Source organism: Hemiscyllium ocellatum, chromosome 6, assembly GCF_020745735.1.
Source record: "Hemiscyllium ocellatum isolate sHemOce1 chromosome 6, sHemOce1.pat.X.cur, whole genome shotgun sequence".
NCBI classification, from domain to species: Eukaryota; Metazoa; Chordata; class Chondrichthyes; order Orectolobiformes; family Hemiscylliidae; genus Hemiscyllium; species Hemiscyllium ocellatum.
Genome location: NC_083406.1, coordinates 99,891,727 through 99,905,383, shown reverse-complemented (window position 1 = coordinate 99,905,383; position 13,657 = coordinate 99,891,727). Strand labels below are relative to the sequence as shown.

At 41.1% G+C, this 13,657-nt stretch overlaps 1 protein-coding gene across 2 annotated transcripts in view; it reads right to left on the bottom strand.

Moving 5' to 3' along the window:
• The window catches only part of LOC132816834 (anosmin-1), a 213,066-nt gene that overhangs the window by 43,728 nt on the left and 155,681 nt on the right, over positions 1-13,657 (bottom strand). For both annotated transcript variants that reach the window (XM_060826808.1, XM_060826809.1), the window contains exon 5: positions 2,502-2,686. In XM_060826808.1, the coding sequence (XP_060682791.1) occupies positions 2,502-2,686 (185 nt within the window). The remainder of the gene's footprint in view (positions 1-2,501; positions 2,687-13,657) is intronic.

The window sequence follows — 13,657 nt, the reverse complement described above, 5'->3', positions numbered from 1 at the left end:
AAATAGTCTATGCCTCTATTCTAAGTACATAACCTCACACTTTTCCACATTATATTCCATCTGCCACTTCTTTGCCTATTCTTCTAGCCTGTCCAAGTCCTTCTGCAGCCTCCCCTTCCTCAACATTACCCATCTATCCCTCTACCTATCTTTTTGTTATCTGCAAACCTGGCAAAAAAATGCCCTTAGTTCTTTCGTCCAGATCCCCCATCCCCTTTCTGATAGATCCGGTTTTTGTTAGTAAGAGAAAGGAGCCAAGGCATGATTCACATATGATAGAGACACAAACTCAACAAGGTGAGTTCAAATAGAAACTGCTTTGGCTGTCACATGAATCTTAAAACCATAGTGAGGGAGTCATAAATTTTTGTTGTAGATATAAACGTTTTTAAAGGGTAGATCAGGATTAAATGATGTGAAGTTATGAAAAAAGAGAGAGAAAATAGGCTGCAAGCATTAGTTATAATTACAAAGCTACTCTAGCCACTTCAGAATTGATTTGTTAACACCTCCCTAAGGATGTTTTATGAAAGCTTGGCTGATTTCCAAAGTTTACAAATATCTCAGTTGGGACTTCATTCATAAATTGACAGTTTTAAAAGGTTATTCAAAGAATTGCTGTGTTGATGTAGAGTATGAATAGAAGTTGGTTTGTTTTTATAAGAGATTTGAGAAGCTGAATGGTTTTTCAGGAGTGGGAGTTGTTTTAGTATAATGAATCGGGTATACAATGACATTTCATTTCAGTGTGGCTCCTGAGATCTGGCAAGATCATATGGAGGGCCATTATATGGAGTTAGTAGAGGGTGGAGTGATTGAGGGGGTGACCCTTTGAGGAGATTGTTGTCTTGTGTGCTCTGTTAAAATTAGAGAAATAAGATGTTAGGAGGATATTAGCCTGCTTCCCATGGTTGACAATTATTCAAAGCAACTACTTCTATTCATTCCTAGTTAAAATGATTTTCTTGACTAGTTGATAGCAATGACAAGTGCATTTAGCGCCTTTTGTTGAGGTCTCAAAGGCAGAAAATGCTACAATACAATCATAACGAAGTTCCAGAGAGCTAAGGCAGACTATTTACCAGCTCATTGAGGCTGTCCATGTTGCCTCCTATAGTACACTTCCAAGGATACCAGGACTGACTCTATTCACACCCAGTATGTGGAGTGAAGATCATGTCACTTGGGAAGGTTTCTGCAGAGGGAGGTCAAATGAGTCAGGAATTATTTATTTACTTATTCTACCACAAAGTATCGCTGGCAAGGCCAGCATTTATTGCCCATCTCTAACTGCCCTTGAAAATTCCCTGACTCGAGTTAACCACCTTGGTAGCAAGTTCTCTGGGATCCACCCCTCCCACCAACTCACACCCAACTCCCACCAGGTAAGTTTGCAGCCAACTATTGGAGACAGAACCAGCCTGTCTGCATCTATAACTTGCTGGGGTGAGCTAACTTAGTGGCTAGTGGGATATCTGCTCCTCAGCGGCAAGAAATCCCACTTGCTGGAGCTGTCAGCCATTCTGATAGTGGTGGCTGCTGCTGGTACGGCAACTTGCCCAGACTGAAGTTCCCATGGTTCCCCTAACCCAGGGAAGCCAAGGAGCACTTCACCTTCTGTTCTGCTATTAAAAATCTATGTTATGGTTGGGCATGATAATATTGGGTTGGTTGCTCTTTTGTGTTTTCTGTTATTTATTTACATCTGGTGAGCTGGCTGCTAATTTCACAGCCCCTTTCCCTGCTCCATCCTTATTAAAGTTAAGACCTCTGCAGTGTTAGTTGTGTTGGGCAAGTGTGGGGGGGGGGTGGTGATGGTGGGAGTGTGGTTTGTCCTCCTATTTTTTGTGTGCCTCCATGACAGAAACTCCAGTCGATTTATGTAATACCCAGTCCCTGGACTGCAACTTGGCCCCATATGACTCAGAGGCAAGTGTGCTACCAACCACAGCTGGCACATGAAGTTACAGTACACAGTTCGGCTGGAATGATTCACTAGAGCTTAAGAAGTCACATCATGAGAAACAATTACATGAACTTGGCTTGTATCCCCTTGAGTTCAGATGGTTGATGCATAATCTAAACAAGGTATTTTAAATTATTTCGGGATTTATTAGTAGATGCAGAGAAACTATTTCCTGTGATGGTGGAATCCATAATAAGAAAACATAATCTCAAAATAGGATCAATGCCACTTAGGAGCAGAGTCAGACAGCATTTTTTCACATAAAGTGTAGCAGAAAGCTGGAATTCGCTTCCCCAAATAACTTTGACATGTGAAAATACAAATTAGAAGCAGGAATAGGCCCGTTGACCCTCTAGCCTGCTCCATCGTTCGATTATCTCATGGCCAATCTCCATTTTCCCTCTCACCCCAATAGCCTTTAACTCATTGACAGTCAAGAATTCAACCACTCCTGTCTTACATGAAGTTTCCAAGCAGTGATTATTATTTGAGTGTAATATGAAAAATGACCATCTGGTTTATGTGTATTACTGACCTGTGCTACAGTTTGCCAGTGAGAGGCATCATCTTCACTAGGATGGATGCCATAGTTCCATCTTCGTTGTACAATATAGATAACTGGTTCGACAGAAATGTTGAACTTTGATGACCATTTGATCTCCAGGTTTCCAGTTGGTAACTCTGTAAAACTTAGTTCCTTTCTGGGTTTCAGTGGGACACCTGTATTAGAGGGCACCATAGGGGATTATCATTATAGCAGTTAAGTAGTACAGATCGTGATACAGAAGACATTTAGGTATATATAAAATAAAATACATATAAAAGGTTACATACAACACTTTTCAAAAGATACAACATTAGTAAGACAAGAGGGTGCTGCATATTTTAATACTTTGTAGCTGAGTTTCTTATGTGACCTGCTGCTTTTCTTTATAATTTGTAGCTGAGTTTCTCATGTGACCTTTCCTCAGGAATGACAAGACTCAAGAACCACATGATAAATTAAACACAAGCTCAAATCTTTGCCATTTCTTCTTAAATATGTCTACATAAATGCCGTAAGAAACTCTGATTTGCCAGAGCACACAGTGATAAACAATTGAAAAATAGTCAACTGAGTAGTCAATTGAAAAATATCATAAGAATACGACTTTATCAGTTAAACAGTGTAGCAATATGTATTTTATTGCACTTCTTAATGTAGGAAATATTCTAAGTTATATGATATAGATATCAATGTAGAGAAAGTGAGGACTGCAGATGCTGGAGATCAGAGTCAGGAGTGTGGTGCTGGAAAAGCACAGCAGGTCAGGCAGCATCCAAGAAGCAGGAGAATTGATATTTCAGACACTTATGCCCGAAACGTTGATTCTCCTGCTCCTCGGATGCTGCTGATGTGCTGTGCTTTTCCAGCACCACACTCTCGACATAGATATCAATGTAGCCAAACTTTGGAAGAATTGAACAACAGCATGTTGAAAGACGTCAGTAAGGAGGAGATGGCTGAAATTTGGCAGAGAGATAAATATACAGGGCATTTTACAGTATAAGTCCCAAAAGAAAGAAGGCTCTGGTGATAATGTGATTACACAGATGAAGAAGCAAAAGGTAATTTCCTTCTCACACATTAGAGGGAGGACAGGATTTTGTTAAGCAAAAAGAACAACATTGCCACAGTGAGTCAATTTATACTTCAAGAATCAAAGTAAACTGTAGCTTGAAGAATACCTCAGAACATTGGAAATACACAACAGGTCTCTGACACCTCAGGAACCAAGCAGCAAGTGTTAGATCTACCATTGGGTGAAATTTCAAGTAGCAACTTTTGAACTTGCACCACCACTGTGCTCCTTTTCCTCAAGCTACACCTTGAGCTTTTCTTCCTCATGGCAGGTCACTGTTCATCTTCCTGAAAAATGGATATACTTTTTCAATGACCTTAGCCTGGAGTTTCCAATGGCCAGAGAGGCAGTATTCCAGTGTAGGTGGGAACTCACAAAATCTGCATTGTAGCAGACACCACATAAATTGCCCAGGAGAATTGATTTTCCACAGGCAATTCCTTTACACCTTCAACCTTCCAAAAGTCTTCATTTAAATCAGAGAGTATGGAGGGTTCTGAAGCAATGAAGTAAATAGTTACTCAGGAAAATACATAGTCTAACTCCTGGCTAACTCTTGAATGACACCAAACTTATCATACACACCCTCAACTATATCTGTCCCAGACCACTTAAATGCCCCAGTCTCTGACCTGACACCCCAGAGACCCAACACCCCTACCATGCCACTGGCTCCAACATCCTCCTTTGGCCATTGCTGGACCTGTCTCCCCTTTCACATGAGCTGGACTTGACACTCTCTTTGAGCCCAACATCAGACCCAACCCACTTCACTGCTTCAGCCCTGACCCCCTACAACCCTCTGGAAATCGGCCCCTTCACTCTAACTACCTCCTGGCAACCTACCCTCACCCATAATATCCTACCTCCAGGCAAACTATCCCCACTCAAGGCAATCTATCCTCTGGCACTCTCCCCCTACGCTGGCAACCTGCCCTACCGAGATGACTGACCCCTCTTCTAACCACTTGGCATCCCACCCAGCTGACACACTATCAATACCTAGCTTACATCCTACTTAGCTGGTCCCTGACCTCACACTTACATTATATACTTATCTTTTATGAGCTGCTATCAAAGTGATTGTCCTTGATTTTGGACCTTTAAATTTCAGAATATGGCAGCTGATTGCTTTAAAATGGGGGTAGTGGTTTGTCTTCCCCCAACTGTTCTGCACCATGACAGAACTGTCAGAATGAAAATAATGCTCTGCATTTGTGAAGGAGCCCTGACCACGATCACCTCACAGAAATAAGGATCACTCTCCTTTCACAAAAAAAGGGTAGAGATTGCCTCTCCTCAGAATATCTGGCCCAATGCCATTTTTCTAACAGTTCCTTTCAGTGCACTTAATGTCATCCTGAATTATGACGCTGTCATCTCACATGTCAGATTATAAGCATTTAATTGGAGCCAATGGAGAATTGCACAGCAATGCCATAACTCTCAACTAAAGTTAATAACCCTATCCTGGAATAATTTCTAACAAAATAAATGGGCAATTCATAGTGTCCATAAAATATGGGTGTTGTGGTTACTTTCTGTAACTTACCATTAATGATTTGGGGATGGTCACATACCATTTGGATGTTTATTAACTGATGACTGCTATGAAGTGTTGCATGGGCACAGGGAGGTAAGAACACAAGGTTACAGTCAATTCATAGAATCGCTACAGCATGGAAGCAGGCCATTCAGCTCATCAAGTTCACACCAACCCTCTGAAGAGCATCCTACACAGACCCACCTCCCTACCCTATCCCTGTAACCCTGCATTTCCCAGCCTTACTGTTTAGTTGTGAAAACTCATTAAACTCACTAAAATCCTTCAGAGGAGGAAGTCCACTATCTTCTATCAGTCTGGCCGAGATGTGACTCCAGACCGAAGGCATTTTGTTTGAATTTTAACTGCCCTCTGAAATGGCCTTGTTAACTATTTAATGGTTCATGGCTCACCACCACTTGTTGAAAGACAATTAGGGGTAGGTAATAAATGCTGGATGTGCCAAAGCCATTCAGTTCCCAACATCTCCCAACAGCAAATTTAAGATGTTGCACCCTTACAGAGAATGTGAAGCTATACATTAGGGTAACTCCACATATATTAAAGTTACATTATTATAAGAACCTTTAAAGACTATTATTGTACAATATTTCACCAGAATAAGAATCAAACTATAAGCAGCTAAGGGCAAGGTTAAAAACTTTACAAGAGGAGGTATGATTTTTGATTCTGACTTATCATAATTTATTTTTATTATTTGTGACAGACATTAGCATTCAGTTCACTTACAATTATAAACAGTACTTCAAGCAAGATAAGTGCCTGAAGGTGATTTTTTATCATGTTATACTTCCTGTCAAACTAAATCATAGCCTTCAAGTTTGACCGGAGTGTGCAATGAAATTGCATTTTACATGTGAAAGTACTGCATTTCTGTTTTTTTTAAATTAGCATTTGTTTAATTTGTTTCTCAAAGTAACAACTCTCTTGATGTTCTTTGGAAATACAAGGAGCGCATACCACTGCCTATTTCAGTAAGCGTAAATTCCAACCTGTAACTTTGCATCCCAAGGCTAGATTCTGAAACATAACTGTGATTCTTTATTCATTGCAGTTACATCATAGGTAAATATAAGTCAGTGTAAATCTCCTGCTGAGTCTGTGGTTAAAAACACCATCAGGTGTCCGACTAAGCCACACAGACCAGAGAGTCAAAGCTTGAATTTCCATGTAGAGTTAGCTGATTCTAACTGCTTTGGAAGATGGAATGCCAATTGATATCAGTGGCCTAAGGGCTAGCAACAATATTTAAAAATAGGATGAAGAGAGGCAACTTATACTGGAATGGTAGGTACGTTACTGGATAGTTAGCCATAGTGCATGAAGTTCCATAGGAATCTCTTCCCATTAGAGAAAGACAATTGTATATATAGCTTAAAGGGCACCACTCTTCATCAAGGCTGATGCAACATAGCAACAAACAGACATGCTGAATGAATATTTTCCTCTGCTTCTACAGGCCACAGGAGCAGGTTGAATAGCCTCAAAAATACATATGTTCAAGAGCGAAGGGGGAGGCCTTAGCATAGCACATGGTTATTGGATAAGCAAACCAAAGACCCAGGAAATGTTCTGGGTATCTATGGTTGGATTCCATTTTGGCAAAGTTTGGAAACTGAATTAACAATCAAATCTGAAATTAAAAGTCTAATTAAACTATTGTCAATTGTAATTACAAAAACCCATCAGGTTCACTAATGTCCATCTAGAAAGCTGCCATTCTCATCTGGTCTGGCCTATTTTGTGCCTCCAGACCCACAATAGCATGGTTGACCCTTCACTGCCCTCTGAAGCGGCCTGCCACACTACTCAAGCTGTATAAAATTGCTAAAAAGCCTCAAAGCAATAAATAATCAAATGGAATACCCAGCATGATTCTCAGCACCAGAAGTGAAAGTAAAAAAACACAGCTCTTTTGATACCTGCAAGGATCTCCTTATTAACATCTGGGTCTAGTGTCAAGGAAGGGTCACATGTCTTACAGACTAGACAAGCATAAGCCTGACATCACCGAGTCATCTCTTACAGATAATGTCCCAGACACCATCATTACCATCCCTTCCCCATCAACAGGACAGACCCAGTAGAGGTGGCAACACAGCATTATCATGTCAGAGGGAATCACCTTGGGAGTACTCAACATTGACTCTGGATCTCAGGAAGTCGAATGGAATCAGATCAAACATTGGCAAGGAAACCTCCTGCTGATTTCCATGTTCTCCAACAAACCCAAAAAACCCCACCAACCCCAAGCTAATAAATCAGTATTGTTCCATGTTGAGAACAGTTTGGAGTAAGAACTGAGGTTGGCAAAGGGTGCAGAATTATTCTGGGTGGGTGACTTCATTGCCCATACCAAGGGTGACTCAGGAGCACCACTACTGAGTTGGTCAAGTCCTAAAGGACATAGCTGCAAGACCGGGTTTGTGGTAGCTGGTGAGGAAATCATAAAGGAAAACCAAATTACCTCACCAATCTACCACTCACACATGCATCTGTCCCTTACATTCACAGTAGGGGTTGCCAGCACAGTCCAAGTGGAGGAAAAGTCCCATCTTCACATTGCATTGTGGGTCACTACCTCTGTGCTAAGCAGGATAGATTGTGAAAACATCCAACTACTTAAGACTGGTGATCCATGAGGTGCTGTGGGCATCAGCAGTAAAATTGTACTTGTGCAACTTCAAGGCCTGGCACACCCCCAATCTACAATTATCATCAAACTCAGGGATTCACTCTGGTTTATTGAAGAGTGCTGGACAGTATACCAGGAGCAGCACCAAGCAAATGGAAAAATGAGGTGTCAAGCTGGGAAAGTTAAAAAAAGGACTACTGATATACCAAACAGCATAAGCACCAAGTGATAGGCAGAGTTAAATATTTCCACAACCAACAGATCAGGTCTAAGTTCTGCTATTCTGTCACATCCCAATGTGAATGATGGTGAACAATTTAAAAACTCATTGGAGAAGTATGCTCCACAAATACACTCAGTCTCAATGATGGGCAGGCCTAACATATCAGTGCAAAATGTAAGGCTGAAGCATTAGCGACAATCTTCAGCCAGAGGTGTCAAATGAACGCTGCATTACTGCCTCCTCCAGTTTCACAAATGCCAGTCTTCAGACAATTCTATTCATTCAATGTGATATCAAGACACAGTTGAAGGCACTGGATACTGGAAGCCTATGAGCTCTGACAATATTCCGGCAATAGAAATGAAGAGATGAGCTCCCCAACTTGCTGAAACCCTAGCTGAGCTATCCACTACAGCTACAACAATTACACTATCCATTGCCCTGTTGTGCCCTACATGCTAAAAGAATAAATGCAATCTGACCAATTCCTTTACCATCAGTCTACTCTCAGTTATCAGCAAAATAATGGATGGTGTCCTCAACAGTGCTATCAAGCTGTATTTACTTAGCAATAATCTGCTCCATCAGGGTCACTCAGCTTCCTGACTTCATTATAACCTAGGTTCAAACGTGGACAAAAGAACTGAATTCACAGATGAGGTGAGCGAAACTGCCCTTGATATAAAGGTTGCATTTGATTGAGTATGATGTCAAGGACCCCTAGCAAAGCTGAAGTCAATGGGAATCAGGGAACAAACTCCTCCACTGGTTGGAAACATGCTGGTACAAATAAAGATAGTTGCAGTGGTTGCAGATTAATCATCTCAACTCCAGGACAGTTTTATAGGATTTCCACAGGGTAATGTCCTAGACCCATCTTAACTGCTTCACTAATGACCATTCCTTTATTGTAAGGTCAGAAGTGGTGATGTTCGCTGATGATATCAAAATGTTTGTGACTCCTCAGATAGTGAAGCAATCCATGTTCAAATGCACCATGACCTGGACTAAATCCAGGATTGGGCTGACAAATGTGAACTGAAAATGTGTTGCTGGAAAAGCGCAGCAGGTCAGGCAGCAGCCAAGTAACAGGAGATTCGACATTTCGGGCATACCTGAAGAAGGGCTTATGCCCGAAACGTCGAATCTCCTGTTCCTGGGATGCTGCCTGACCTGCTGCGCTTTTCCAGCAACACATTTTCAGCTCTGATCTCCAGCATCTGCAGTCCTCACTTTCTCCCTGACAAATGTGAAGTAATATTTATGCCATACAAGTGTCAGGTAATGGCCATATTCAATAAGAGTGGGTGCCACCATTGTCCCTTGACAATCAATGTCATTATCATCACTGAATCACCCACTCTCAACATCTTGGGGGTTACCACTGACCAGTAAATGAAATAGTGTGGCTATAAGAGCGCATCAAAGGCTAGCAATTCCTAACTCTCCAAAGTTTGTCCACCATCTACAAGACACAAGTCAAGAGTGCGATAGAATTCTCCCATATATTTGGATTAGTGCAGCTCCAAAATGCTCAAAACTCTTGATACCATTGAAGATAAAGCAGCCGCTTGATTGGCGCCAAATTTGCAATTCTCACTCCTCCACCAACATTCAGTAGCAGCACTGAATGGTGCACTGCATAATTTTCTCATAAGGCATCTTCCAAACCCACAAACACTTCCATCTAGAAGGAAAAGGGCTGCAGATACAGGGGAATACCACCACCTGCAAGTTCCTCTCCAAGTCATTCATTATCCTGCCTTGGAAATCCGTCCTTGTTCCTTAAGTGTCATTGGTCAAAGTCCTGGAATTCCCTCCCTAAGGACATTGTGAATCAACCAAAAGCACTTGTTCTGTAGCTGTTTAAGAAGGTAGATCATCAGAACCTCGCAAAAGAAATATATGCAGACCTTGAAGCAAAGACCTCATCCCGTGAATATTTAAGAAAAAATTAGAAAATGCCACCACCACCATATTCCATGCATCTCACAACACTGTAGGAGACTGCTGTCAGTAATGACAAGTTCCTAAAAAAACTGGATTTTTTCCAGAGAAGGTTGTGAATTCTGTTGGTAGCCTGCCCAGCAGGAAGGAAATAAAATTATTTAAGGAGGCAACTGAAGGATAATTTGCATCTGTAATGGCTATTTGCCAACAGTGAATCAATCATACACAACAACAAATTTCCCAATGCTAATGACATCAGAGGTGTGGGCTAGCAGGAAAAGTGCTCTTGAGACAGATGATCAGCCATCATCTAATTGAATGGCTGAACAGGTTTGATGGGCTGAATGGCCTCTAGCTGCTTAGAGGAAGTGAGTGTAAGACAGGAAGTCAATGAGGCCTGTAGCTGACAGGCATTTAGTGCTGAAATGCGGAAAAGTGGCAACTTGAGGTGAGTTACAGGCAAAAGCTTGTGACAACAGGAACACGTAATTGAGGATGAGGTTAATTATTTTGATGCTGGTGAGAAAATTGCTGATGGTTCCTATAAAAGACTTCCTCATCTCAATGGGGCTGAAGACCTTCTCTTAGTCAGTTCCTGTACTTCAGAAGTATCTGTGCCAAGCCACTGTGAAGACTGTACATCCTACACACACAATCACGATCCACTCATCATTCCACCAACCAGCCGAATGATCAGATTCCAGAAAGTTGAACTGTAAGGCCCACTATTCGTGCAATCACATTCCTGACCTGGGAAACACTCCTCTGTCTATGCATTAGACGAAGGCAGCACGATTAGACTTCACGAGTTCCATATCTCCAAACTTACAAACTTGCAGTCTGCATTGCTGCTCCAGAGATTGCTTATGGAAGGACAAAATCCCAAAAGTCCCATCTTAAGCCAGAACATAATGAACTCTTAGAATTAGTATGCATGATCCTAAATTGGCTTCCAACTCTTCAATCTTGTCCATCAGCCACTTTAATACAACTGGGCAGTATACATTTTAGAGAGTCTCTGCGGTATTTTAAAACACATAGGAAAATCTTCATCATAAACAGAAATTGCATTAATCAGACATAAAGTCTAAGAACAGTTTCGTTTTTTTTTATATCTTATACATGACAATGCTTCATAACTTTATAGCTCCATCAGACTCTTCCTCATCCAGGTTTCTCTCACAAATGAAGCAAAAAACAGTGCAAAAGTAATTTCTCAAAATCTTATCCAAAGAAAATTCTGACGGATATTTTATGACCATTTCATCTTTTATCATTTTTATGTGTTGAAATTTAGCAAGTCGTATTAGTTTTGAAGAATCTCAGATACAGCAGCTTAAGGTTATAAGGTTGAAGTTCTGATGTACTATTGTACTATTCAGCCCCAGACAGCAACAAGGAGTTACATGTTAGCAATTACACTGTAGAAAACAAATACTGGGAGGATTTGTGGTAGCACTTTTGTGGGCAGCAATAGTTTGAAGCAATCTCATTGGCTTTGAATGCTGTTGGGTGGGGTAAATGAAATAGGAGAAGGGAACATTTGGAGAATAGAATCCAACATTTGTAAACAACTTTGAAAATAAAAGCCATGCAACACTGCTCACAAAAGTACAAATGCAGAAGCGTCCACTGTCTGCCTGTTCAGGTTTATGATAATGTCTCATGCATTTTTCAAAGGAGGCAAGAGACTGTCCCTGAACCCTGGCCAACAATGTTACCTCAGACACCATCTCCAGAAAATAGATTCAATGACCATTCAAGCTATATTGTTTGTAAAACCTTACTTCATACGAGAAGGCTGCTTAATGTGTTAATGTAGTGACAGTGAATGCTCTTCAAATTAATTGATTTGTGAAGTTTTTTTAGGCATCCTAAGATATGGCATGAAATTATAGAACTGCAGTATAGAGCTTTCAATATTCCTTTTATATCAATGAGAAGACTTCATGGATGTTTAAACCAGAGTCCAACAGTTTGGCTGCCACTGCCATCTCCCTCTTCAATTTGCTAAATTTCCCAAAATACCACCTACTGTATTACTTTCTTCAGGCTTTGTTTCTTCCACATCAACCCCCCCCCCCCCCCCCCCCCCCCCCTCTGAGTTTAGGTTCTTCACGAGAATCAAGCATTTAGCCTCTTCAATGGTCCCAGCATGTCTCAAAAGTACTTCACAGTCAATTGAGTACTTTTTGACTTGAATGAATCAATAAAAAGGGAAGTTTATGCTAGATGAGCATCGGTTCGAATCTTAAACATTGTTTGTGTTTTCACATTCTTGCATTTCTTTGGTAGAATTGTGAAGGGTACTTTTGCCAACCATGGACCAATCCCCAAAAGGATTTTACCTCACAAGGCTAATTTTTAAAAATGATTTGGTAAATAAATTAATGGTGCTTTAATCCATATAAAGTACTGCTTGATGATTGAAAAATGGCTATAATTTAATTCGACCATTTCCACTGTGAACACCTTTTCTCGTCCATCATGTCTACATTGTTCTTGAGCAGACAAAAATGTTCTTGAAATATCTTAAATAATTACTTTCTGAAATTAGGTCTTCCAAGTATATGATAGATATTCTAAATGAATTGAAAGACATCCACACAACTTTTTTAGTTAATAGTGTGACCGTGACCTTTGTCTGTGTTGTGCAGAATTTTAAACCCTGCCCATCCCCCACATCAGAAGTGGGTTTGCACGCTGTTGGGCACATTTGCTGTCAAAGGCATCACGTCACCTCTCAGCCACCTCTGCAATTTTATGCAGAGGGGAGGGAGATCATTTTCTTTGAGTGATCTACCCAATCATGAGGCAATTGAGGCCCCATTCTGCCCTGACCATAAACTGTGGGCAGTGAACAGAAGTTGGCAATGGTTCAGAAACCTGACAAGCAACACTGGTCAAACTTGAAGGATGAAAGAGGCAAGCGTGGGTCCACTGTTTTGATCAAAGCCTCTACCCCCACTCCCCCCACCCCCAAACGTCAGGCAACCTCATACTTCTGCATCTCGTACATCCCGGCTCCCAGTCTCTCTCAACCCATCTTGCTGTAAACTGGGAAGGTACGCCTAGGTTAGATTAGTTTAGATTCCCTACAGTGTGGAAACAGGCCCTTCGGCCCAACAAGTCCACACCGACCCTCCAAAAAGTAACCCACCCAGACCCATTTCCCTCTGACTAACGCAACTAACCTATGGGCAATTTAGCACAGCCAATTCACCTGACCTGCGCATCTTTGGACTGTGGGAGGAAACCGGAGCACCCAGAGGAAATCCACTATTTCCGCATCTAGTCATGACATCTGTTCACTGGATGTCAAATCCAGCCCAGCATGTTTGACACTGAAATCCAAATTGGAAAAGTTACAGATTGCAAATATCCATTTCCCTTTTTAATAGCCCTTTCCAATCTGGATATTAACTTGCAGTTGAGGTTTTAAAATCATGATTACAAACTGGAAGCTTGTTCAGGTAATCAGTGCATGTGTCTTTCTTGCTGCCCTCCTGAACATTACAGAACAGGAGTTCAATCAAGGACTTTTCATAATCTATATGGCTCCTCTCATCACTTTAAGTAGAAATAGCCATCAAGGAAAACTACTATTTGGTAATTTAATTGTTTTGAAGTCGGAATGTTTAAAATTCCTTCACATTAATACAAAGATTGTTCAGTCTCAATGGCTACTACTAAGTAA